A 25355-nucleotide genomic window follows, 5' to 3' on the forward strand; every position below is an offset into this window, starting at 1 on the left:
CACAGCACACAGAGGTAGAGGCGCCTGGTTAGGCATCAGATCCACCACAGTCAGTCAGTCAGTCAGTCTCACAGCACACAGAGGTAGAGGCGCCTGGTTAGGCTTCTCCGAGTCAGACAGAAGGAGTCCACTGCAATCACTCCTTTTAAGTCACCTGAGTTCATGGCACTTCAAGTCTGAATTGAAACTACACACTCCTCGCGAAGCTCAATATTCCTAATCTTTGCGGTCGACCCTTGGAGAGAGACAGAGCCAGCGTAGGTTTGCGAGGGAGGATAGAGGCGGAGGAGTGCCGAGTCTGGTTTTTTTCTTTGCCCCCTCCGGAGTGAGGACAGGAAAAAAAGAAAGAAATGCAGAAGTTCCATCATGTGAAAACCTTTAAAAAGGCAGCCAGCCAGCCAGCCAGCCAGCCAGCCAGCCAGCCCACCCCACCCCACCCAGACAGACAGACAGGCGGGTGAGAAAGCATTGCTTGTGATAAGACAGTAATTACAGAGAGAGTGGAGCAGAGAAGAGAAGAGCGACAGTGAGAGAGAGAGAGAAGGGTGGGGGGAGTGGGGGAGGCTATCTAGAAAAAAGCAACAGAGAGCGAGAGGAGCTTTAGAGAGCAACAGAATGAGAAAGAGAGAGAGAGACAGAGCGAGAGAGAGAGAGAGAGAGAGGAAACAGAGGCACGTGAGGGAGGAAGCGTCTCTGGGAGGAGATAAGGGCCAGCGCGCTGCATTGTGCACATGGCCCTGCCGCTGATGGTAATCCCTCTGACAGAGGAAGCCAGCCTCCACTATCAGCAGCCAATTACACCACACTGCCCAGAGGACAACAGAGCAGAACAGATAGAGAGAGAGAGAGAGAGAGAGAGAGAGGAGAGAAAGGAGAGGGACAGAAGGACCTATTGAGGGTCAGGACAGGAAATGAGAGGAGAGCTCTCAATGAGAGGAGGGCTGTGAAAGATGGAGAAATAAAGAAAGAAAGACACAAAGACAGAACGAGGCAAGACAAGAGAGAGGGGGGGGGGAAAGAGAGTGAGATGGGTAAATGAACAATTTCTTCCTCCTGGTTGTACAGAGCAGAAGAAAATGGGATGGAAAAGAAGGGAGGAGACATTGATGCGTTGAGACTAGCGGCTGAGAGAGAGAGAGAAGAGGGGATAGGGAGAGGATGAGAGCAGATTGGAGAGAAGAGGAGAGTCTGGGGCTGTGGTGATGAGTGCAGCCAGTGTGTTCCCAGAGTGCATGACGCCACTGGGTAATGCCCATGTCAGATAGGCCGAGAGGAACACATTCCAGGGCCGCTGTCTTTATCACGGCACATCTGTTCTCTGTTCCCTTTCTGCCGTCTTCAGAGTGCTCCAGCACCACACACACACACACACACACACACACACACACACACACACACACACACACACACACACAGTCAGCATGCAGAGTCATCCAAACAAACACACACACACACACACAGGATGCAGAGTCATACAAACAAAACACACACACAGTCAGCATGCACAGTCACACAAACACACACCATGCACATAGTCACACTAACAAACACACACACAGTCAGCATGCAGAGTCATATAAACAAACACACACACAGTCAACATGCAGTCACACAAACACACACCATGCACAGTCACACTAACAAACACACACACACAGTCAGCATGCAGTCATACAAACACACACCACGCACATAGTCACACTAACAAAACACACACACACACACACACACACACACAGGACCAACAGGCAAGTTACCCACTCACACAGACACGTACACACACACACACACACACACACACACACACATACCATGACACACATCATCTAGCCATCCAATCCCAAACAACACATAGCTACATGACATCTAAAAGCCTTGCTCAGTAGGAATGTTGTGAATGCATGGGAAATGACGACTAACTTAAACACGCTTCAAACTTTTAGCACCTTAGAACACACACGCGTATCTGGAGTGGATAATACATTGAACATGTCCCCCAAGCTAAACACTAGGGACCAATCCAACTCTGACGCTAAACAGCGCAACATTATCAGCCTACAAAAACACACACTGACTCAACCAGCTGTCCTTTCTGATGGCTCTATCGGAGTCATGCATAGGTGTGTTTATGAACGGATGCGTGTGTATCTGTGCTAGAGGCTGCAGCACAGCGCATGGGACTAGTGTGGCGAACACACACACACACACACACACACACACACACACACACACACACACACACACACACACACACACACACACACACACACACACACACACACACGAACACACTGCTGGTGTTACCATGGGAGAGGGGGGCGGGGTGGCCTCACGGGCATCCTCTTTGATAGCGTCCTGATGGGGACACAGGATTGGGTTAGGGTTAGTGGGGAGGGGCGGGGTGAGGTGAAGAGAGGAGATGAAGAGATGAGGAGATGAGAGGAAGAGATACAGAGGGAGAGGGAAAACACACATTTACACAGACAGTCATTTACACACACACTCATTTACACACACACGGACACATACACACGAGAGGCCAGAGGGTAAAGATCGAAAAAGCAGGTCTATGAATCCGTAGTGCTGACACACTCACCAATGACTGGCCTCGCCAATGACCATGTGACGAGTGGACACAGAACCAAACTTGCATAAGAACCGTTTCTATTTTGTTTTGAGTTTTACTCTTTCTACCATGCTACAAACATTTCAGACCAATGGCTTTCCACATAAAAGTGCAACATAGTCAGATAAAAAAAAATGCATATGAAAGACCCAATTCAGTTCCATTTAATGGTGTGAATGAATGGTTCCAGGTTATTGCCCGGTTGGTTAAAAGTCTGTTTTAGTTAGTCTGTCGTGGGCCTGGGGCACTGCCCGAGGTCTGGGTTGGCTAGGTACTTACGAGTCCATTGGGGTCCTTGTGAAAGCCGGCTTTAGTGGGTGGGCGTGATGGAGGGGCATGATGGGGAATGGCAGAGTAATGCCTCGGCAGGTGATAGACATGGTGCGGGAAATATGGCTGAGGAGGCCAAGGAGAGAGGGTCAGTGATGGCAAGAGAGAGAGAGACAGAGAGAGAGAGCGAGAGAGAGAGAGAGAGAAAGAGAGAGACAGAGAGAAAGAGAGAGAGAAAGAGACAGAGAGAAAGAGAGAGCGAGAGAGAGAGAGAGAGAGAGAGAGAGAGAGAGAGAGAGAGAGAGAAAGAGAGAGACAGAGAGAAAGAGACAGAGAGAAAGAGAGAGAGAGAGAGAGAGAGAGACAGATGGATACACTGACCAGCCACTGAGGAGGTGTAAATAAACAGTAAATGAACAACATACATAAATAAAGTAAACACGCACAAGTTAAAATATGACTAAATCATAAAGTTAAAATGGTCACAAGGAAATGGATGTTTCACTAACTGCACCCAAATCACACTTTAAAAACATCATAACAACGTAATGTTTAAAATGGGCTGATGGGTGTACATAAATGGGTCCCAAACGTTTTCAGGATGTGGCCCAAAGCAAGTGTGACAAGGTTTCACCTATTGCATGGCTCTTCTGCAAAAAACAAACAGCCAGCCTCCTCTCACGTCCTGTTTGTAGTTCCAGCTGAACAGAAACTAAAATATCCAACAAGACCTCATCAAGAATGAGGGATCATTTTGGTGGTTGTGCATTCAGGCAAATATTTGTGCACTCCTCCTGCCTCAGTCAACTTGGGTTAAAATCAGATAAGTTGTTTTAGCTGTGCGTACTTCAGGTGAGTGTATAAAAAAAAAATGAAAAACAAAAAAAGCCCCTCCTCCTGTCAGTATAGATGTGTGTCTGAGCTCCAGCTCTCCATCTGGGCGTGCTGGGGAGGGCTCTGTGCCCCTGGGGGCTTCTGGGGACACAGGCTGGGGCTTTGGGCAGGTTGGGAGGCTAGCTGAGGGATGACTCACGCTGATTTTGGGTGTGTGTGTGTGTGTGTGTGTGTGTGTGTGTGTGTGTGTGTGTGTGTGTGTGTGTTGTGCTGTGCGGTTCTGAGGGTCAGAATATGTGGAGTTGGTGTGTATTTGTGTGATAGATGGAACTTTGCAATGTAAATTTTAGTTAGTAGTTTTAGCGTCCTAGCGTTTATTTGTCTCGTCTTAGTACGTCTCTGTATGTATTTCAGTGTTGAACTTCCCCCCCATCGAATATCGACTGCCAAGAGTCAGTTGTTGCCAGCACAGACGCGCTCTGTTGTACTGTGTGTGTGTGTGTGTATATGTCTATTGTATTATGTGTCTTTTCTGTGTGTGTGTCTGTGTGTGTGGGTCTGTGTGTGTGGGTGTGGGTGTGTGTGTATTCTGCGTGTGTGTGTGTGTGTGTGTGTTGTTGTCTGTGAGGCAGTGACATGTGCTCACCCTGTTGTAGAAGGGGTGCTGTGGGCCGGTGAGGCCGCTGTAGTAGCTGCTGTGGTGCTGAGGGGGCATCGGCCCACCGGGGGGGAAGGGCCCGGGCAGGGAGCCTCCGGGGGAGCAGGCTGGGCCGTGCTGGCCGAACGCAGACGCCCCGCTGCGAGCAGAGACCTCCTGCAGGGGCAGTGTGGGATAGCCCACTCCTCCGATGTGCATCTGCTCCCTGGCATCACGGACATCTGAGGAGCAAAGACAGACAGAGAGGAGAGAAAAAGGAGAGAAGAAAAAGAGACGTTTTGATCATATCTTGGCCTTCACTATTAAAGTCCTCCCACGCATACCTAACGGCAGCCAAAGACATCAGAACATTTTTGGACCATTTGTCATAAGCTAAACACAAAACTCAAAAGGCCAAAAGATGCCACTTCAGTGAAACATAAACAAATATCTCCCATGCTCAGAGAAAATTCCACGTCATAATGGGGAAAGCCAGTTGCCAAGAGTCAGCCTGCTTTGGCTTTAATGATCTTACAAGCTTTGAGGTTGAGGAGTGAAAAGGGACTTTGAGAGAGTGTGTTGTGGCCGGGGGAGCCCATCATGGTGCCTCTCATGTCCCCCTGGGGGACACATCCGACGCTACAGCTAAGCATCGCTAAAACGCACACACAGCTCTGCTCCTCACAAACAGACATCGTGAGAGTGAAATCATCTTGCACAATAAACGAAGACTCAGATACAGGGGTATATAGTTTTCACCGTCACTGGACAGTGTCTGTCAAAAAGTCTAGAGTGTAGAGCTATGGAATATGCTAGTAGTGTCTTGACTGTAGGACAGTTACAATGGTTTACCACATGCAGGCTCTGCATAAGCTGTTTTTTATGGCCACACGTGTACGTCAGGTCTGTAGGCACACAGAGTTGTATGGAAGGGGGTTGGTAAGTTGTAGGTGGTAAGGTGGCGGCTAAACTACGGCTGGCTATGTGGCTCGGCCTGGGCTGACCTGCAATGATCTCCCGGAGTTTGGGGTCCAGGTTGACGGTGCAGGGCAGGAACATCTCCACATCGCGCACCGTCAGGACCGGTGTTCGTGACGACAGGAACACCTCGAAGCTACGGATGTCACCATCGATCTCCAGCAGCGGCTCCACGTCTTTGGTGGTCGGGACGTTCTTGGAGATTCTGAGGAAAAAGGAACCATGCAAGCACGTGTTAATATTCATGCAAGTTGATACTGAGACTCTCAGTATCTTCTCAGATAAACTTCAAATGGAATATATAACAATCCCTACATATTTCACAGGCTCTCATATTAGTAATCGACACAGCAAACCTGAAAACTATGGGTTGAAACAACTCGCGACGCACCCCTCTAACAAGAACGTTATCATTTATTTATGTGTTTATTTATGACAACAAAACTAACGGCCTGGTGGGAAGTGAGGAACGCAGCGTTTAGCTCCTCTAATGGTGCCACTGAAAGGCATTCTCACACTCCGCAGACACGCACCAGAGACAACAGCGCACCGCTAAACATCATCAATTATTCGCACCTTACCGAGACTCGCTACTTCAAAACACAGAGTGCGTTTGATACCCCCTCTCTATTTGGCTGCAACTCGGAGTGCACGTCGGGAAAGAGAAATGAGATGCTCAGAGATTAATGACTTCCTATGCCAATTCATCTTTCAGTGCGTGGGAGGCCCTTTCAGATAAATCGGCGACATGCTAGATCTTTTTTCCTTTTTTTGTTTGTTTTCGTTTTGTCCATTTTCGCTCTCCCCGGCTCTCAGACTGTAGTTGCACTGTGTGCCGTACTCCTCCTCCGCAATCTCTTCATCTCGCTGCAGTCTCTGTGAATTATGGGAAACTTGCTACCGGGAATTGTAGGGGGGGGATTTCCCATCTCTTTCTTCCTTCCCCATTTTATTCCTCTCATTCCTCTCTGAGACTTGGGTTCTGAACAAGGACGCAGGCACCTGAATTTTAAATCTGAGACGTGGACAGGGACTGGAGTAAAACACAGTGGCTGTTATACCAGCTGCTTCTTCCCCTTTTATTTTTATTTCAATCTACTTGGGTGCCATCGTTAATCTAAACCTGGACCTAAACGTGGACAGGGACTGGAGCCAACATGGAACATAGTTGTAGGTATTTCATGTTGCCAGAGTAACAGAAACACAAGGTCCTGGGTTCTACATATTTCATGTTGCTGGAGTGACAGGAACACAGGAACCTAGGTTCTAAGTATTCCATGTAGCAGAGGGAGGCTGAGCTCCAGTCTTGGCAGGGCCCCTGGGAAGGCGGTTTTGGCGTAATCGGATTTGGGAGGGTGAAATTTGCAGGATTTGGAAGGAGAGGAGTTGACACAACAGCAGACTCAGATCTGCTGATGCCCAGCTGAGGTGGATTCTCCTGAGTAAACAAACAAGTGTGTGTGTGTGTGTTTGTGTGTGTGTGTTTGTTTGTGTGTTGGGGGCTGAGCTAACTAGCTACCGCCTGCCTGTAAACACTGCCACAGCCAGACTCCTGTAATCTCATCACACACCATACAGAAAACATTTCTGGCAGCACAAACAGGCTTGCAAGTGTCTGAAGTACAGGAGCCCTCACTCTGCAAATGAATTTGTTCACCATACTTCCACCTGCAACCTCTACCATCTCAACTCAGTCATGCTGAAAGCATCACTCACTGATAAACGCTGCTTTGTCATGCTGGCAGCATCGCTCACTTTCTTCATGAACGCCTCAGGAAAGTATTTTGTAATGGTTTTAAGATAGTCTTCTAGAACCTTCTAGAACACTGTTTCTAAACTGGTGGGTCACGACCCACTTTTGGAATCATTCTGGAAACAGTACCCTTTATTTTTAAATGGAAAAAACTTTGGAGTCTTTGTGGTTCTCATGCCTCAATCACAAAGGGAAAAGAGAGTTCTTGGAAAGATGCTGCATAAGCGCCAGATGCAAAGCCTACTACTGTATGAAAGGACAGTTCAAAGTGTCAGCTTGAGTCGTGCTGCAACATGAATAGGGTGAGCTTTGGCTTACTAGCTGCCTACAGGGATGCCACTGGTGGGCTAGCTGAATCTTTGTGTTGAAATTCATAACATTCAAAAACATTTAGCTAATTACTGCAGTTAGCATGTTAGCATGTGGCTGTGATTATTATGCAGTTTTGTGTCAGGATTTATTTTCCGATACTGACTGGCGGACTATACATCATCCCTTACATATTTTTATGTTAATTTTATGATTTAATTTTTTTGGGTGGCAACTTAATGACCATGGGAAATTGGAGGACCCAAGGCCAGACCAGTGGAGAAGCACTGTTCTAGAACATATCCGGTCCTCCGGTGCAGCCCAGAGTGCACAGAGTGCTGGAGCAGACGAAGGTAGCGTAGGCCAGTGTGGAGCGGGTGTGAAAGGAGAGCAGCTGTTGGCTGGGATGGACAAAGCCCCACACTGTGCTCGCTGGTCAGGGGGTCAGTGCAGGAGGCTGCATTAATAGTCAGCTGACCTTTCACATGAGCGCCATTAGGTGGACGGGAGAGCACAAGAAAGCTGCTCTGTGTCAATGAGTGTGAGTGTGTGTGTGTGTGTGTGTGTGTGTGTGACAGAAAGCGCAAGGGAGAGTGAGCAAGTTGCGTTACAGAGGTGCTTGCGGGCAGAAACAGATGCGACAATCTTTCCCATCAGATAGAATGCATCAGTGTAGAGATGTACACAAATAGGCTCAATGTCCTAGATAATCGTCTTACCTTCACACACACACACACACACACACACACACACACACACACACACACACACACACACACACACACACACACACACACACACACACACACACACACACACACACAGATGAAGGGAGAGAGAGAGAGATAAACTATAAGAGAAATCGACGCAAAAATATGGCACATAAAGACCTATAAAAACATTCTCAGGCAGAAATCTACATAAACAGACACATGCAGACAAACACCTGGCCTCTACAGTGACAGGAGTGCGAGGGCATGAATTTGGGTTTATTTCCCATGTGCTAGATTAGGCTGCACGGAGGCCATTTAGATGGTCCAGCTGGACTTGTTTATTCGTTTAAGTGTGTGTGTGTGTGTGTGTGTGTGTGTGTGTGAGACTGTCTGCGAGTAAAGGCATGCATACTGTACAAACCGGAGCCAGTTCTAAGAGCTTCCCTAGAAACCGGTCTTCTTCCCATCGCAGACTTGTAACATATGCTACCATTCACATTCCACTAAACCCTTCTAATGAACGGCAATGACAAAATGTATTCTAAGAATACAACACGTCACGATATCAACTCCAAAAATGGTCAAAGAAAAACAACTGTATGGACTAGATCCAGTGAAGCTAGTGTGGCTATTTGATGTCAGTATTCTCCTGTATCTCCTGTGTGTCCAGGGTTGGGAAGGCTACTTTTGCAATGTAATGGGTTACAGATTGCTAGTTTAATTATATTTGATTACATTTTGAATGACAGACAAGACAATTCAAAAAAGAGAACCAGACCAATAATGAGGGCGCATCGTGCCAAATCAACAAAGCCTGTTTAGACGGCGTAAAGATGCAAAACAGAATGAATGTTTTATTCCTCATATAAGGCTCAAAGCTTTTTACAGAAAATAATACATTCAGATGTAACCCCTTTGTAATTTGTAATAGTAACTGTTATTTAGTTACATATTTTTTCTCAGTGATTGTAACTGTACAGTTACATTAATTTTGTAATTTATTGACACAACTCTGTTACAAGTAACTAGTTACTCCCCAATACTGAATGTGTCTCTCTGAGACCCTAGAGAAAGCTGGTCACCTGGCACAACAAACACCGTCTACTGAAGAAATAATGAAAAAAAAAATATTCATATGCACACAGTGACTGAATGTCTCCACAGTGAACCCACCTCAGGGCTAGAGAGCTGAGAGAGTCTTTCTTATTTAGTCTGGCATTCACCAATTGCCTCCAAACACCCCCTCCACACACACACACAACACCCCCCCCCCCCCCCCCCCCCCCAATCACGCTGATCCAAGCACAACAGCGGACAAAACCGTCCGGAAAACACGCCAGTGTGACGCGGCCATTCCTGTGTCCAGTAGAGCTCCGGCCGGGGCAACCGCACAGCAGCCAAGCGCGTCCGGCGCTGGTGAGGAGGCCGGAGCTGGAGCTGGTGAGGAGGCCGCAGGAGGCTTTTGGGGGAGTTAGTCACACCAGTGGGCCTCCTCCTTCTCAAGAATGGGTCGCTTCTTTAGTCAGGGGGCCGGACGTATTGCCTCTTCCCGGACCAAAAGAGCTTACAATGAGCTAGCGCTGTGTTTTAGGAACTGTTTCATTTGCCTGCCTGTGTTTCTCACAGCACAAAGAGCCCTATTTACATCATCAGCTCTTGCCAAAGGGACTCATCCACTTCAAAAAAAGCTTTTTTTTTTTTAAGGGGGAGAAACTTGGCCCAGACATCTAGTCATTTGTACAAATTACTTTTTTTTACTGGGTACATTCTGTGCCTGGGAGATGGAGCGAGATACGCAAATGACACAAAGGCGAAGCTCGTAATCGTGCGCCATCTCGTAACAGCGCTCTGGGAATCAGCGGAATCGGAGAGCAAAAAAAAAAGAAGCAGATCCTGCTTTAGGAGAGAAGCCGACATGGAGATAAAAGCACATCAGGACTCCCAGCATCCCTCTCCTCTGGCGTACAATAGTGCCATTGATCCGTCCTGCATCGCTGAGCCAGGGCTCGCCCAGCGCCGGGCCTGCAGCTCGCGGGAGCTCAGAGCTATGCGGGGTGAACGCTAAGCGAACCCAAATCCAGCTGAGCTCTCCACCCACTCATCCTCCCTGTCCACGTCTCCAGCAAAGACATCAACCACCACCACAGCCATCACCACAACCAGAACCAGACCCCCCCCACCCAACACAAGGGCTGATAGGGGGGGGGCGACGGACACCTGCCAATCTTCTTTTGGTTCCCACTGCCACCCCTGCTTACAGCCTCTCTTCTAACGATGCCAACTGTCGAGGCTTTAGCTGTGCCAATTCTATAAGGGGCACAGAGCGGAGCAGTGTCTGCCCACGGTCAAGCCTCTCTGTGTGAAACACTCATGGCTGGAAAGTTGGGCCTGCAGTGTGTTCTTGCCATGAACATCACTACACTGCTATATGATCCATTACCTTGGAGATCCTGTACCACAGCCAGCCTCATGTTCCGTCTTCGATGAAAGGCCTCTTTGGTTGTGTCACACTCTTACTGGTGGGCCTTCTTATCCACGCCCAAATACGACCTCAAACCAGACCGAGGTCTATTCAGAGGTCTTTCCAAATCCTTTCAAAACGAATGAGCGCCCTGTGATCAATCACTGATCCGCGTCAACAGGGCCCATGGCACGCCAAGTAATGGAACACAGGCCTGGCCGATAACAAAGCACAACAACATCAGAGATGAAACGGCCTCAGCCAAACGTCACGTTCCTATGTCCTCCGCACAATGATTCAATTAATCTGACCTTTCCAACCCAACAACTTAAATAAATAAGAAAAAAATGACAAACACACACACACACACACACTCAGTCCACTCAAAACAAACAAAATAACCCTTGGCCAATCCACACACTTGAGCAGTTGCTTGGCAACTATGCACAAACTTGACCAACGCCAGGCTAACAGTCTTGATTTAAAGGGAGTGCTTTGGTCGGCCTTCACTGGACCGACATGGCTGAGTGGTAATGGGAATAGGCACCTCAGACATAACAAACAGTCAGAGGTGATGCCTGATGCATGGCATGGCTGACACTGTATGTGTAGTCCAACAAACAGCACATTTCCTCAGACCAGAGGCTGGAGGGGACTCAGGAACTGTTTGGCCCTCTCCAGGTAAATAGAAGCCGATACTGGAGGAAATGAGTTAAAAAAGAAAAACATGCGCGGGTGGCATCCAGCCGATCTGTACCACATCAGGACAAGAGCCAATCCAGAGTCAGCAGCTTGGAAGGGATGTCTCCGGGGAGAGAGATGGAGACAGAGGCAGAGAGAGAGAGAGAGAGAGAGAGAGAGAGAAAGAAAGAGAGAGAGAGAGATGGACACAGAGGCAGAGAGAGAGAGAGATGGAGACAGAGGCAGAGAGAGAGAGAGAGAGAGAGAAAGAAAGAGAGAGAGAGAGATGGACACAGAGGCAGAGAGAGAGAGAGAGAGAGAGAGAGAAAGAAAGAAAGAGAGAGAGAGAGATGGACACAGAGGCAGAGAGAGAGAGAGAGAGAGAGAGAGAGCGCAAGAGGGAGAAGGGAGAGAGAGATGGAGACAGAGAGAGAGCGAGAGAGAGAAGGGAGAGAGAGATGGAGAGAAGGGAGAGAGAGATGGAGAGAGAGCGAGAGAGAGAGAGAGAGGGGAAGTGTGTGAAGCCTGACTCACTTATCCTGTTTGAGATACAAACTGAACTCAACTGAACTCAGACAAACTTCACGACATGGTTTCCCTCAAAACAGCTGTGCAGAAACAACACCCACCAGAGGCTGTGCTTTCACTAGCGAAAGTGTCCAACATCCAAGCTCAAACAGCAGCTTCCAACACAGCCTTTGACACAACCCAACTAGGCCTTTTGTCCACTTCCGTTCAAATGTTCCCTCTCCCCCTCTCCCTCCCTCCCTCCCTCCCTTTCACTATCTAGGAATTGTTCCTCCATCCTTTATTCTCCACCCATAGAGCCTTGTGCCACTTTGACCTCCGGTGACCTCCGCAGCCGCCTGTATTCTCCTCAGTTCCCGAGCGGTGTCCGGCTGCCGGGGGGGTGATGTGGGGTGGGGGCGACTGACAGGATGATGAGCTCCAGTGTCCCTTTGAAAAGGTCATCGCCGACCCCGTGCCGCCCAGCCAGGCTATTTATACCACCTCAACCTTTTACCGCGCACACCGCGCCCAACAATGACCGCAGATAGGGAAAACTCCACACACGCACACACAACCACACACACAGACACACGTGTGTGTGTGGTTTCAAAACTGATGTGTTGGAACAATGTCTCCATTTCAACAGAGATATACACTAAAAATTATTTTGCCTTTGATATGGGTTGAAAACACAGAGTTAAGTATGGTGTGGACACACATATACTAACACAAAAACATATGTGCACACATGCACATGCAAACACACACACACACACACACACACACACACACACACACACACACACACACACACACACACACACACACACACACACACACACACACACACACACACACACACACACACACACACACACACACACACATTTAGTGGAATACGAATATGAGCTAATTAAGATGTTCATTCTGTTTAAATACCCCATACAAATGAATAGCATTATTACATGCCTTGATATTACTGAGTCTTATAGTCCATTAGGGAATGTTAATCATGTATTTCAAAATGAGGGAAACCACCTAAAATACACTCATTTGATTCTGAATTAATAATATTTCCAGCTCTTTTGTTTTGTAGTGAAACTTGAAAACAGCATGTGCCTGATCTTGCTTCAAATCTTTTAATCCTTTCAGCGCTGCGGTGAGAGAGACAGAGAGAGAAAAAGAGTGCTTGAAGCAAGATCTGCAAAACATGGAACAAGGACTATGCCTTTGTCCAGCCAGTAACATTTGATCTGTGGCCATGGCAGTGTTGATGGGATTTGTCAGTCGGGTAAAGAGCACACACGCACGCACGCGTACACACACTCTTTCAGGATACCTGCCTACCTGATCTGGACCTCAAGATCAACTAGATGATGGGCTGCTATACCTGCACCAAACTGACTAGATGATGGAAGAACTCATCTAAACTCAGCAGAACAGGGCCGTAGCCTTAAGTCAGCTGTGGATGCCAAACCCTGAAATGTAATTGCTTGTGTGCCATGTCAAATTCACTCATTAGATCATCCACATTCAGCCCTCTCACATTTCCAGTCAGGGCAGGAAACGTTTTGAGACCTTTCGCACCCAGAAGAGCTTCCGCTAAGGACATGAATGGCACTAAGAAAAAAAAGAAAAGAAATCACACCATCGTAACGACATTCGATCAGCTCCCCTGCTCTCCTTGTCTCTCTGCATCCACGGCGTTTCTCGTTCTCTCCTCCAGACGGCCTTCTGTTGGCCTGTCGGCTCGCCCTCTCTCTTGCTCTCCCCTCACGCCCTTCCCCTTCTGCAGCGTCTTATCCATCTGGAGGTCACGCTGTTTGTCACGGACACTGTGTGCACCCAATAAAGCCTTGCCCGTCCTCGATAGCCTCGGCTCTATTGGGAAATAGATGGGTTTCTAGGCGCCTTATCACTCTGAGGGCTTTGGGCGCGGGGGGGGGACTTGGCGCACAAATAAAAGGCTGGAGGCTATTAAATTACAAGTTTACTCCTGCTACCAAACAGCTCAAGAAGGGATCGGCAACAATAGGCTGCCTCTAAAGGAGAGAGAATTGAGAGAGAGAGAGGGGGTGAAAAAAACACAACAACATCTTGGTTGTTAGCTGGCGGCAGCCGAGATTTCCACAGACAAACTCACTACGTGACGGAACTGCTCATGAACGGCACAACAGACCGCGAGAAGGAGGGAAGAAGAAAGAGTCACGAAACAAGGGTGCCAAAGTTCAAAAGTATTTAACACTTGGCGAAGAGAGGGAGGGGGACAGGGGGGCGACGACATTGTTGTTCCCATTCTGAAGAGCATTATTTAAGGGCTTATTAAGACTCCATCACAAAAGGGAATTCGACAAAAAAACGCACTGCACAAAAAGGCTTTCATCTCCACCCACCAAAAAAATGTAATTGCTACCAAATTACTATAAATTGTACCAATTAAAGTAATCCTGAATGAGCAGTGTGTCATCTTAATGTTTCAGTACTTAGCAGAAGAGTCCTCCTAATTAGCAGCAATTGCCTCAAAAAAGAGAAAAAAAAATGCATTCATTTCGAGTGTCATTAGCCAGAAGTTTCCAGCGTCGGGAGGAAACGTCGGCAAAGCCGGTTTCAGGCAGGCCTCTGTGAGAAGTGGATTGTTTCCGGGGAGATGAATAGAGGAGCTGCTGATAATGACAGAGGGCATTGTGGGAGACGAGAGCCCTCTGTGGAGGGAGACACAGGGAGGAGGCCAGGGGAGCAACAGTCCCCTGATGGTGGCAATTCCTCAGCTCGCTGTCGGAGGAGAGCTGTGACCATCGGTGTGCGATGGAGGAAAGGGTCTGAGAAAGACAGGTGGAGTTATGGAGGCGGACGAGAAAGATGAAGGTGTAGAGTGTGAGATTTTCTAATCTTTTTCACTTTTTTCACATGAGTGTCATATAACCAGTACTGCTCTCTAAACTTGCATCTGGTCTCAACTGAAAGTATTGTAAGAGTTCTGGAGTGGACCAGTGCCAGATAGGTCTGTATGGGTGGAGAGGAGGGTGAATACGCAGAGATGGGAGGGTGAAGACGCAGAGATTGTGTCTTTCCTTCTTTCTCTTTCTTCCTCTCATTTTTTCCTCACACATTGTGTCATGAAACTTTGAGGACTACAGGCTCTGATTTCCCCTCTCAGTCTACAGTGTTACAATCCAGAGCAATTTTGTGAAGAACAGAGCGAACAGAGTGTTGTCTGGTTAGCTGTGTGAGGGAGAGCCACTGGTCAGGACTGAGCCCTGGAAGGAGGTGGTGAAGGGGTGGACGTGATGCCTCTGCCTCTCCCTTTCTCGCTCACTCTCATTTTCTGAGCTAGATGCTGCTTCCTGTTTTGGAGTGCAAGGCGGGCCCCTCTCTCTCACTCTCGATCTAATTAATTAAAGTGGGTCCTGCTGGAGTGGAATATGGTGTGTGTGTGTGTGTGCGTATGTGTGTGTGTGTGTGTGTGTGTGTGTGTGTACACTCACTTGAGGGAGAGTGTGCTTGTTTGTGAGTGTGTGTAATGGTGTGTGTGTGTGTGTGTGTCTGTGTGTGAGAGGTGTTAGCAGTGCTCTGGTTCAGGTTTTGGCCAGGGTGGGTGCTGGCACCGACCAGGACACCAGATGCCCGAGCAGCACCGGCTCGGCAGGCCGCGCCACTCCTGCACGCTAAAAGGGGAGTGCGGCACCCGAAATAACCTCCCCAGGGACCTGACTCCGCTCAAAACGTACCCATGGATCACAGCCGCCAGCAGCCAGAAATCTGCCCTCACCTCCTCCCCGACCGGCCCGCTAATGTGCTCAGCTTATGGGCTTCCGCTGCCTGCTACCCCATTCTGACCGGCCCTCCATGCTCGCTCTCACAGTGGGCTGAACGGAGATATTATTAGGCTTTTTTCTCTCAATTTTTTTTAAAGCGATAAAACCACGAGACATGAGGCACGACTTCTTGCTTGCTCCAGAACAGGGTACCCTCTCGATCGAAACGTTTTCACACGGAGAATGTTTCTAGAAACAAAATAAAAAACTAAACAGATTCGAAAAAGCACCAAAAGTGGAATTCCAAAGTAGAGTTTCATTCTGAGGGTGGTGGGAGAATAAAACAACATTTTCCGAGTTCTTTTCTATTTGGCTGTTGCTGCTAGCTGCCTCCATCCATGAATAAAGAGCGGGTCCTATAAACACATACTGTTTGTTTTGTTTTTAATTTGTCTAAGCACATTAAGGGCTGAGGGGCCCTGGGCAGGATTGGCGTGGCTACTGACGAGCAATTTGTCATCTTTTTTTCCTCCCTGTGGTGAAGAAGGAGGAGGAAGACGAGGCTGCGGTGGAGGGGCTTAGGACTGGGCCCCTATGTCCCTAGAGGACACTGCCACCTTTGTGCTCCATGTTAACCCTACACCACACACACACACACACACACACACACACACACACACACACACACACACACACACACACACACACACACACACACACACACACACACACACACACACACACACACACACACACACACACACACACACACACACACACACACACACACACACACACACACACACACAATGGCTTCACGTGCTCTGTGTTAATCATTGTGAAATTATTAAGAGGCTGATGTTATTAGCAGCTTAGAGCACATTCTGTGGCTGATTAAAACGAGGTGAACTTTTCTCCTGCTTTCTGAGGATTGGACTTCTGAGTTAATCTGCAGAAGAGGACTGCAGAAATGAGGAAACGAGGACTGGCTACTCTCAGTAAGGAAGAGAGAAAATAGTGGTCTACAGTTGAAGTCTCATCTCTTTATATACAGTAGAGTAGGGGGTAAAAATGAACATAGGATGTTCCCCTTTTTTACGCCACGGTGTTGATTTCTCACGCTGCCTGCGACTGACCAACAGCACCCCCGTGGTGCGAATGGCGCCAGCAAAGCGCACACACACACACACGTCAGACTTCCTTCACACAGATTAAGGACATCGCTAACCGGCCCGACGCAAACATCTGCTGGCTACCAGTGGCCAAGAGCGCCCATCATCACCCCCCCCCCCCCTATCATCCCCAAACACCACCACCACTACACTCCAGCATGGGGACATTTTCATCAGAGGGCCAAGCAACCACACATACACCCAGATGCCCTCCGACTGCACTGCTGACACTGCTGAGAAGACAGCAACGGAGCAAGAGAGGGTAGCAGACTTTTGATCCCGAATGACAGAAACAAACACAGAATCCCACACTGGTGACTGAAAAACAGAGGCCGAACCGGAGACTGAAAGAGAGCCCGCTGAAGCTCCTTCTTTCCTCCTCCTTCCAGCGCACCACTGGCTGAGTGCGTGACTGATATTGCCTGAGACAGCTGACCTATGGGGGACTGAGTCAGGGAGGCGGCTGACCTGTGAGGGCCGCTGACTCAGCCTCGGCGGCCGCCAGCCAGCGCTGACATGTCCCTGCTGCAGGCCGAGCTACGCCACCGCCAGCGCTCCGGCCACAGCATAAAGCAGCCTGTGTGAGCGCCGCTGATGGCCCATCAATCTCCCCAGCCTCCTGGGTCATGGGACTCACAGCAAGGCCACCAAGAGGGTGGGAAGAGAGGGAGAGAGATGTGTGTGTGTGAATGTTTGTCGGTGTGAGTCAGTGTATATAAGTGTGTATGTATGTATGTGTGTGTGTGTGTGTATAGCTGTGAGGGTGTGTGTGTGTGTGTGTGTGTGTGCGTGCCCATGCTGTTTACAGGTCAGGTGCCCTTGCTCCCACCCTTGTGGGGTGACGTGCTCCTGATGCGAGCACAGAGAACACAGCACCTCTTCGCTGGAGCCCCGCGCTGTCACTCAGTCCTCCGGTGAAAAGAGCAAGTGCCGCTCACGTGACTAATACGGACGAATATAGAAGAGGAAAAGAAGAAGAAGAAGAAGAAGAAGAAGAAGAAGAAAGTGGAAAGAACGAGCGATAGAATCGACCCAGGGAGGGAACGAGTAGAACCTTATCACTGAGATCTCTGAAGATACCAAAGGCTTTGAAGTGGCCACCGCTTCGGTCCCGCTGCCTTCAGTGAAAACAGCCCAGATAATGTGGAGAAAGAATGAAGGATGTGGCAGAAAAGGCTTGACTGGCCTTAACACCACTTGCCAACTCATCCTCCAGTGGAGATGAAACACAAGATGAAGTCGCGGCGGCGGAGAACAGGGCTGCGTCTCCGGAGACGAGAGGAAGGCGGGTGAAGCAGAGCGCTAAAGGGCACAGCTAAAGGACAGAGCGATAGAGAGATAGAGAAGGAGAGAAGGAGGGGGGATGGAGCGATAGAGACAGTAACGGGCAATGAAGAGGAGACACACATTGACTATCAGGTAAGACACTGGGTGCACCAGGGAGAAGGGGAGATAGAGAGAAGAAGATGAAGAGAAGGGCAGAGCTGGTGGAGGAGGAGGAGGGCTGGCCTCGGCTAGCCTGGCCTGTGTGACACAAAGCGGCCATGACAGTGTCCAGGCCTCAGGGGGTGGGAGGAGGGGCGAGTCCCTTTCTTTCGCCCTCTCTCTCTCTCTCTCTCTCGTTCTTTCATGCTGCTGTGGTGTGACAGAGAGCAACCTTTTAAAGGCCAAATACTCATGCACAGCAGCCCTTGCCCTGATGGCCCTGTCTGCCACACACACACACACACACACACACACACACACACACACACACACACACACACACACACACACACACACACACACACACACACACACACACTCATACGTCTGCAAACACACACACACACACACACACACACTCACACGAACACACACGTGCACGTGCCTACAAGCCAACACATCAACACTCCCTCACACACCACATGCAAGCATACAAATGCAAATACAAACAACACATGCACATAGATATTATATATATCAGATTTAGGCACACACATAAATAAAAACACAAAGGTATTGTTTTGTTGCTTTCCAACATTTAGGCACTCATCTAAAATTATACATACAACTACACACACATCTACAGCCCTCTCTCACACACACACACACACACAAATACACAAACCCTCACTCACATCTCTACAGAAACAGACACAAAACACACACACACACACACACACACACACACACACACACACACACACACACACACACACACACACACACACACACACACACACACACACACACACACACACACACACACACACACACACACACACACACACACACACACACACACACACACACACACACACACACACGTAGGACCCACGCTATTCCCACACTTCCCAGTTCAAACACGGCGTTTTTGACTGGAGCCAAAAGGACCCTGCTGACTCATGCGTCAAGACTGCTCTGAGAATCCCTGAGGAATCTTACACCAGCTCCAATAAACAAACAACTCATAAATTAGCCACGGAGGGCTGCGACCAACATCACTCGAGTGGAAGTGACAGCAACAGGGCACTACGCACGAGAGAGAGAGAGAGAGAGATGCACGGTGCGACTCGAGCATCAATAATAGCGTGCAGGAAGGCAGAAACACAAACAGGAGCCTGATCAATTGTAATTGTGTGGCTGTGTCATTTCAGAGCATGAAGATGGTGGGTGTATGCTGCTTAAACACAGCTTCTGCTGAAGAAACAGGCTCACCGTGGCGGCGGAGGAGGGGGGGGGGGGGGGGGCAAACAGAGGGGATCTACTGCCACCTACAGGAGCTAATGGTTTTTGCGTGTGTTTGTTTAATGGGTTGGTCATGTAATAACTCAACATTTCAGGCTACAAGATTGTGCTCCTGATTCCCGACACTGCCATTAGCCTAAAGCCTTTGCTCAAGCAGTAAACAGGCGCTTTTACTAACGCGGGTTTAGTGATAAGGCGATGACATCGTGGAGAACTGGGGTGGTTTGTAAATACTCAAGAAGCAGGGGAGAGTTCTCCACTATGGTTTTCGTTGGTCTTTCTGAGGAGGAGTGTGTCCATTGCTTTGTAAAGTGCTGTATGTAGTTATTGTCTACGAGCGAATACAGTGTTTGGTATCAGGGCTTTGCACAATACCCTGTAAAGAAATTCTGGGTAGTGGTGCAATTATTAAGACACATGATGTGATCTCATATTTCGATCATGTGATGTTTTGCTGTTAAACATTTGATTTGCGCTGCTGCTTCTCTTCTCCTCCTCTGTGATCCACACATGGGGCTGAGTGAAGGCTACTGTAGGCTACTCACCATAGGAGATCATGAGATCGCTCGCATTTAGTCACACGGGCTACAGTATGCTCAGGGACATGTGCATGTAAGTGCTGTTGTGCCATTGCTGGGACACGGCCTTTCCACACACCTGTATTTGAACTAGACATGGTATGGTATGGGGAGTGGGAGTGAGTGTGTGTGTGTGTGTGTGTGTGTGTGTCCGCATGTAACCTCTGACCTCTCATAGATGGTCTTGAGCGCGACTTGGTCCGTCACACCGTCCGTTTCCTCGAGGAACAGGATGAGCCAGGACGTACGGTAGGGCCACTCCTCAGTCAGGTTGATCCACGACGCCAGCCGGTCCCAGTTGAACACGATCTGATTGGCCCTCAGGAGACGTCCTGTTGAGGGCAGTGAACATGTCATGGACCAGTGAACAATGCTAAGGTCAGTGGTTTCTTCCACCGGTCTACCAGGACCTTCCATGCCTGTGTTAGCTGTGTGTCCCAGTGCCTGATTAAAACAATTAAGTCATATCTTAAGCCAAGAAAGGTCACACGTAATCAGCTGGGAAATGCAGGAAGTGATGATGGAAATCCGCTCAAGGGGCCAGGCTGAGGTCCTTTGAGGATGACGTTACACCAGTCCTCTCCATATTGAATACAGCATTCTCTTGTTGAGTGCTATTAAAATCGTTCTAAGCTTACCACGAAGACAAACCTAATTGGAAGGGGTGAAACTGGTGTGGTTAGATACAAAATGGCTGCCATGAGGTACCTGTGACTGATACAATGTTGAGGAGCCTTCTCATAGTCTGAGGGCTGATGTCACTGAACCAGTCTTCAGTCACCAGCAGCTTGGTCAGGTCGAAGGACAGCTGACGCGTGACGGTGCGCTGCATCTGTCTCCTGCGGTACGTGTCCTACAGTGCACAGGCACACACACATACGCACGCACACACACACACGCACACACGCACACACACACACGAAGTTTAAAACAATGTTCTTGCTTGGAAGGAAAAAGATAAGGAGAGCCAAAGGAATTGCTTATCACAATACTCCAGGTAATTATAGGAAATGCGGAAGAGTTGTGTTAATGGTGCATGTCAGCTTTTTGTTTAAAAAAAAACAAAGAAAACTCTGATAAGCCTGTAACCTACAGTTGACCTACACTTTTTCTGTGTTATAGTCTATAGTTTGTAGAAATGACATCAAGTTCTCCTAAATTATACATCCTGATACTTTCCAAAAACTCATCTAAGGCTACATCACCAGGGAATGATCAGGCTAACAATGAGGTGGACACCATCTTTTCACGTGACATTGGCCAAAGCCAAAGATGGCCAAAGATGATAAACCATCTTGTGACATGGCCACCCGTGACCCATGTGATGGACGGTTGCGTGACCCCTACGCCTCGACTCTACTTCCTGTGACCAGGCTCGACCCTAGACACCCTGTTCCCATCGCTCCCTCGCAACACAAGCCCCCTTTTTACTGACCAATTAGCTGACCAGATGATCTGCGGACTGCGCGCGAGAGAGTGCCGGGGGAATGTCCGGGGCCTACACACGCCTACACACACACACACACACACACACACACACACACACACACACACACACACACACACACACACACACACACACACACACACACACACACACACACACACACACACACACACACACACACACACAGAGGAACACTGTCTGCCGCCTAAGCTAAGTTAAGCGGTCATCTCCTTCACATTTCACCAACACTACTTAATAACGGCAGCCTCTGGAACACTTAGAGGGTGTTGAGTTAAAGCTAAAGCGCTTCGAATGATATCTAAACGCCTCCGCCTATTACCCGATTCAAATTACACGCCGCAGAAGGCCTTCTATGCAAGCGCCCCACAGTATCGCTTTTGTTTCACGGGACGTTCAGTAACCGCCTCGTCATTAACGAGTCCTTCACTCCTCTTCCTTGAAGGTCACTGGTTCGCTGAGGGGCCTACATAAAGCAGAGCGTCTGCAGCAGACACGCAGGACGGGTGCCAAGAACGGTGAGGTCCGAACACAATACGGGGAGGAAAACAGGGGGCCTGGTCACGCGCTCTCCGACGGCAGGGCATTAAGCTGACTTTGAACTCCCTAATACCTGCCTTGTGACCGCGCGGCTCTGGGGGAGCGTACCGTCACCAATAAAGTGAGCGCTGACTCGGCGAGAGGGTGGCCCCTGCTTTCATCTCCCGGTGAGAGATCGGAGGAGAGGACAGATCCCCTCGCATGCATCGGTGCCCAGGCAGATGGTATTTTAGGGGGGTGGGGGGTGGTTGGGGACTAGGCCTTCTGGACATTTTGTGTGGGGAGGAACGAAAAAAATCAATGACATGGTAGGTACCAGTAAGGCCACTGGCAGAAATCTGTTTTTAATTGTGTGTATGATTTGTGTACGAGTGTATGATTTCACAGGAATGCTTTGGGTGGAGATGCCTAGCCCAGGCTCTGGTAGCATGTTGGGGGAAAGAAGGCCTCATCTCACTTCTAGCAATTGGAGTCTCTGCTGAGTATTGTTTTAAATCACTCTTTACAAACAGCAGACTGGGCGACGCGAGGGTGGCGGTAACTGCTGCTACGTGACCACCAAACGCCAGCGGAGGAATACTGAGAACAACAACAACAACAAAAAAAAGAAGAATAAGAGTGTCTTAGCATCTACACCCCCAAAAGAGGGCCAAATAAAAAGGCAGATAAATCAGCAACACAAACAAACAGTCCTTTACGGGGGGAATTAGGGGGGGGGGGGGGGGCAAAACCACTTAGCCTCCCGTGAGCTTCTCCGGTGCCAGCGTTTTGTCACCGAGACCCACTGCTGCTACACCCTGTCATTAGGCAATGGCAGCGCAGCAGGAAGGATAAACAGACATTAAATCAATTACAGCCACTCCTCTGCAACAGAGCCTAGCGCCATCGAGCCAGCCTCCGACACACACACACACACACACACACACACACACACACACACACACACACACACACACACACACACACACACACACACCAGTGTGTACTGTACAGACTGGAAGAATACAGATGTTGATGCTCACGCACAAACACACATATACAGTATATACACACACACAAGTAAGTTTAGGCCTCTGTGTCTGTATGTCTGTGTGGTGGGCATGGGGGTGGGGGGTGGGGGGGTACCTACCCTGCGGTTGAGTGCCGTCCTGCTGCCCATCTTGGCCTGATCTTGACCCAGATTGTTCTGAGACAGCTTCCTGTCTACGTCCTCATGCCAGACTGAACACAGAGAAAAAAAAAGAAAAAAAAAAAAAAAAAACATGAACAAACTCACACACTTACAAAGAACCTCCTCCAACAAGTTTCAGCTGACTTCCCAAGAACCCCTGAAGATCCCTTTTAATGACTTCTTCTTGGAGGGGATAAGAGACATAACCATATGACCGACGAGAACAGGCAGTAAAAAATGAAAAAACAGTCATCAAGCTGCAGTACACATACAGTCATGCTTATCATTAGGAGATTCGACAGACTCTTTTAGGTTAACCTAGGCTCTGAACCATGACACATATTCCTTTATCTTCCATGCTCCTTCGGCAGAGTTTCAGCTCAACTACACAAAGCACATTCACTAACACAGTAATGCAATTCACTGTAGTACAATCCAATTACACTTTTCATCGAATTCAGACTCAAACTCTTGTGTTCCTGCACAGTCCAGAGTGGCTTGGACCGTGCCATTAACTGTTCCAGCCAATGAAAACCTTGCTTCAGGGGCACAGAAGGGGGGGTGGGGTGGGGTGTAATTTGATGAAATATCAACAACCTTTCGGCAGAATCAAGGACTGCACCTTTAAATTAACTGTGTGCCTAGTAGAGAATTCACAAGCCCGTCAAGTAATCTCAGCATGGACGAGACCATGTTAAGCACAACGTACCTTCTGCGTTGCCCATGTCTCCATTGGTGGGCACGGCCAGGCAGATCTTTTTGCCGTTGTTCAGTCCGCGGCTGTTGAGGAAGACGGGCAGGTGTACGATGTTGCGCATGTAGTCGTGGCCGTTGATGTTGGAGTCGCGCAGCACACTGTTCAGGTTCTGGTTGATGGCCTTGATGATGATGTGTGGGTCGCTGGCGAAGACGGAGATGAACGGACCCTTGGAGAACAGCACCCTCACCTGGAGCGGAGGGGAAAAAGAGGAGCTCAGGGTCAAACCGGGTCAGCATAAAGCCTTAGATGCTTCAGAAGCTCAGATACTTCCATCATATCACATTAGATATAAGCACCACATCTCATCTTCTCATATGATGACAATTAATACTCATCCTATCTTTACAAACACCAAAGCTAATGCTAACACTACTCTTGACAGCGAACAGGGTTAAGAAAAAAAATTGACATCTTTTAATGCATTATTTAAACTGACGGTCAGCCTGCATGCCAAACTGATTGGGTGCTAGAAAGAGAAGAATGCTCGACTGAACATGGTCAGCCCATAACGCCGCATTCACCATCAATCTCAGAACTCCCCATCCTGTCACTACGGGTCACGAAGGGACATGGCTCATGTCATGTGGCTCTTGAACGCAATGAAAATCATGACAAACATGCAGACTTCACCAGCTCATCATATGCTCATTTGAGCCCTGCAATCAGTGCAGGCCATCACTGCATTCGCTCTCAGAGATGTGACCGAACATGAAATGCTTTCTTGTCACCAGTTGAACTCCATTCATCAAATCTATTTGACTTCTTAACCGAGGTCAGCTCCTGCCGATGACTAGATCAGTCAAACAAAGGTGGCCTGTGGATGAACTAGCCCAGATGTTATCTATGTGGTTTACGTAATGACCACAGGAAGCTCCAGCTGTCTAACTGCTCGGCCGTTTCTTCACAGTTGTGAATCGCAGAGGTACTGATGTCTGTGATGGTTCGCGTGAGCTCCTTCAGTGTTGTGTGGGTTTCGGTTAATATGCTGCATTAAGTTACGTTCCACACTTGCCGGGACTTTCCAGCCTAGCAGGGGCAGAGTGCTGGCTCCCCTGTCACAGGACCCTGATTTGTCTCTCCTTTAACAGTGGGTTTAATTCGGTTATACCTCCACTTTTTAATCGGCCATGCGAAGCCCACTCCCTTTCCCTCGCGTTTCTGCCCCGGCCTTACATTTCCGCCTGTTATCGAAACTCTAGGCGTTAAACAAGTGGAAAAATGTTTGGTTTGCGGGGAGATTCAATTTTCGTAAATTCCTATCAAAATCTGAGACAAAAAGCTCAGAATTTAAGAGGGACATGACTAATTGCTTCTACAAAGGAGGCTTTCACGAGCCCTCGCAGGCACACAACACCCCCCCCCACCCCCGTCCCCCGCTCAGCCCCCAGCCTGAAGATTTCATTTGCACACAG

General features: G+C 48.7%; 1 protein-coding gene across 7 annotated transcripts in view; it reads right to left on the reverse strand.

Moving 5' to 3' along the window:
• Positions 1–25355, reverse strand: part of kidins220a (kinase D-interacting substrate 220a) — a 45625-nt gene that overhangs the window by 6870 nt on the left and 13400 nt on the right. For 4 of the 7 annotated variants that reach the window (XM_012823368.3, XM_031579828.2, XM_031579829.2 and 1 more), the window contains 8 exons: positions 23893–24130; positions 23142–23233; positions 20716–20860; positions 20177–20339; positions 5372–5550; positions 4377–4609; positions 2906–3022; positions 2305–2355 (listed from right to left, as the gene is read on the reverse strand). In XM_012823368.3, the coding sequence (XP_012678822.2) occupies positions 2305–2355; positions 2906–3022; positions 4377–4609; positions 5372–5550; positions 20177–20339; positions 20716–20860; positions 23142–23233; positions 23893–24130 (1218 nt within the window). The remainder of the gene's footprint in view (positions 1–2304; positions 2356–2905; positions 3023–4376; positions 4610–5371; positions 5551–20176; positions 20340–20715; positions 20861–23141; positions 23234–23892; positions 24131–25355) is intronic. The other 3 variants (XM_012823382.3, XM_012823376.3, XM_031579830.2) reach the window with 2 other exon arrangements.

Source organism: Clupea harengus, chromosome 14 (genome assembly GCF_900700415.2).
Source record: "Clupea harengus chromosome 14, Ch_v2.0.2, whole genome shotgun sequence".
Taxonomy (NCBI): domain Eukaryota; kingdom Metazoa; phylum Chordata; class Actinopteri; order Clupeiformes; family Clupeidae; genus Clupea; species Clupea harengus.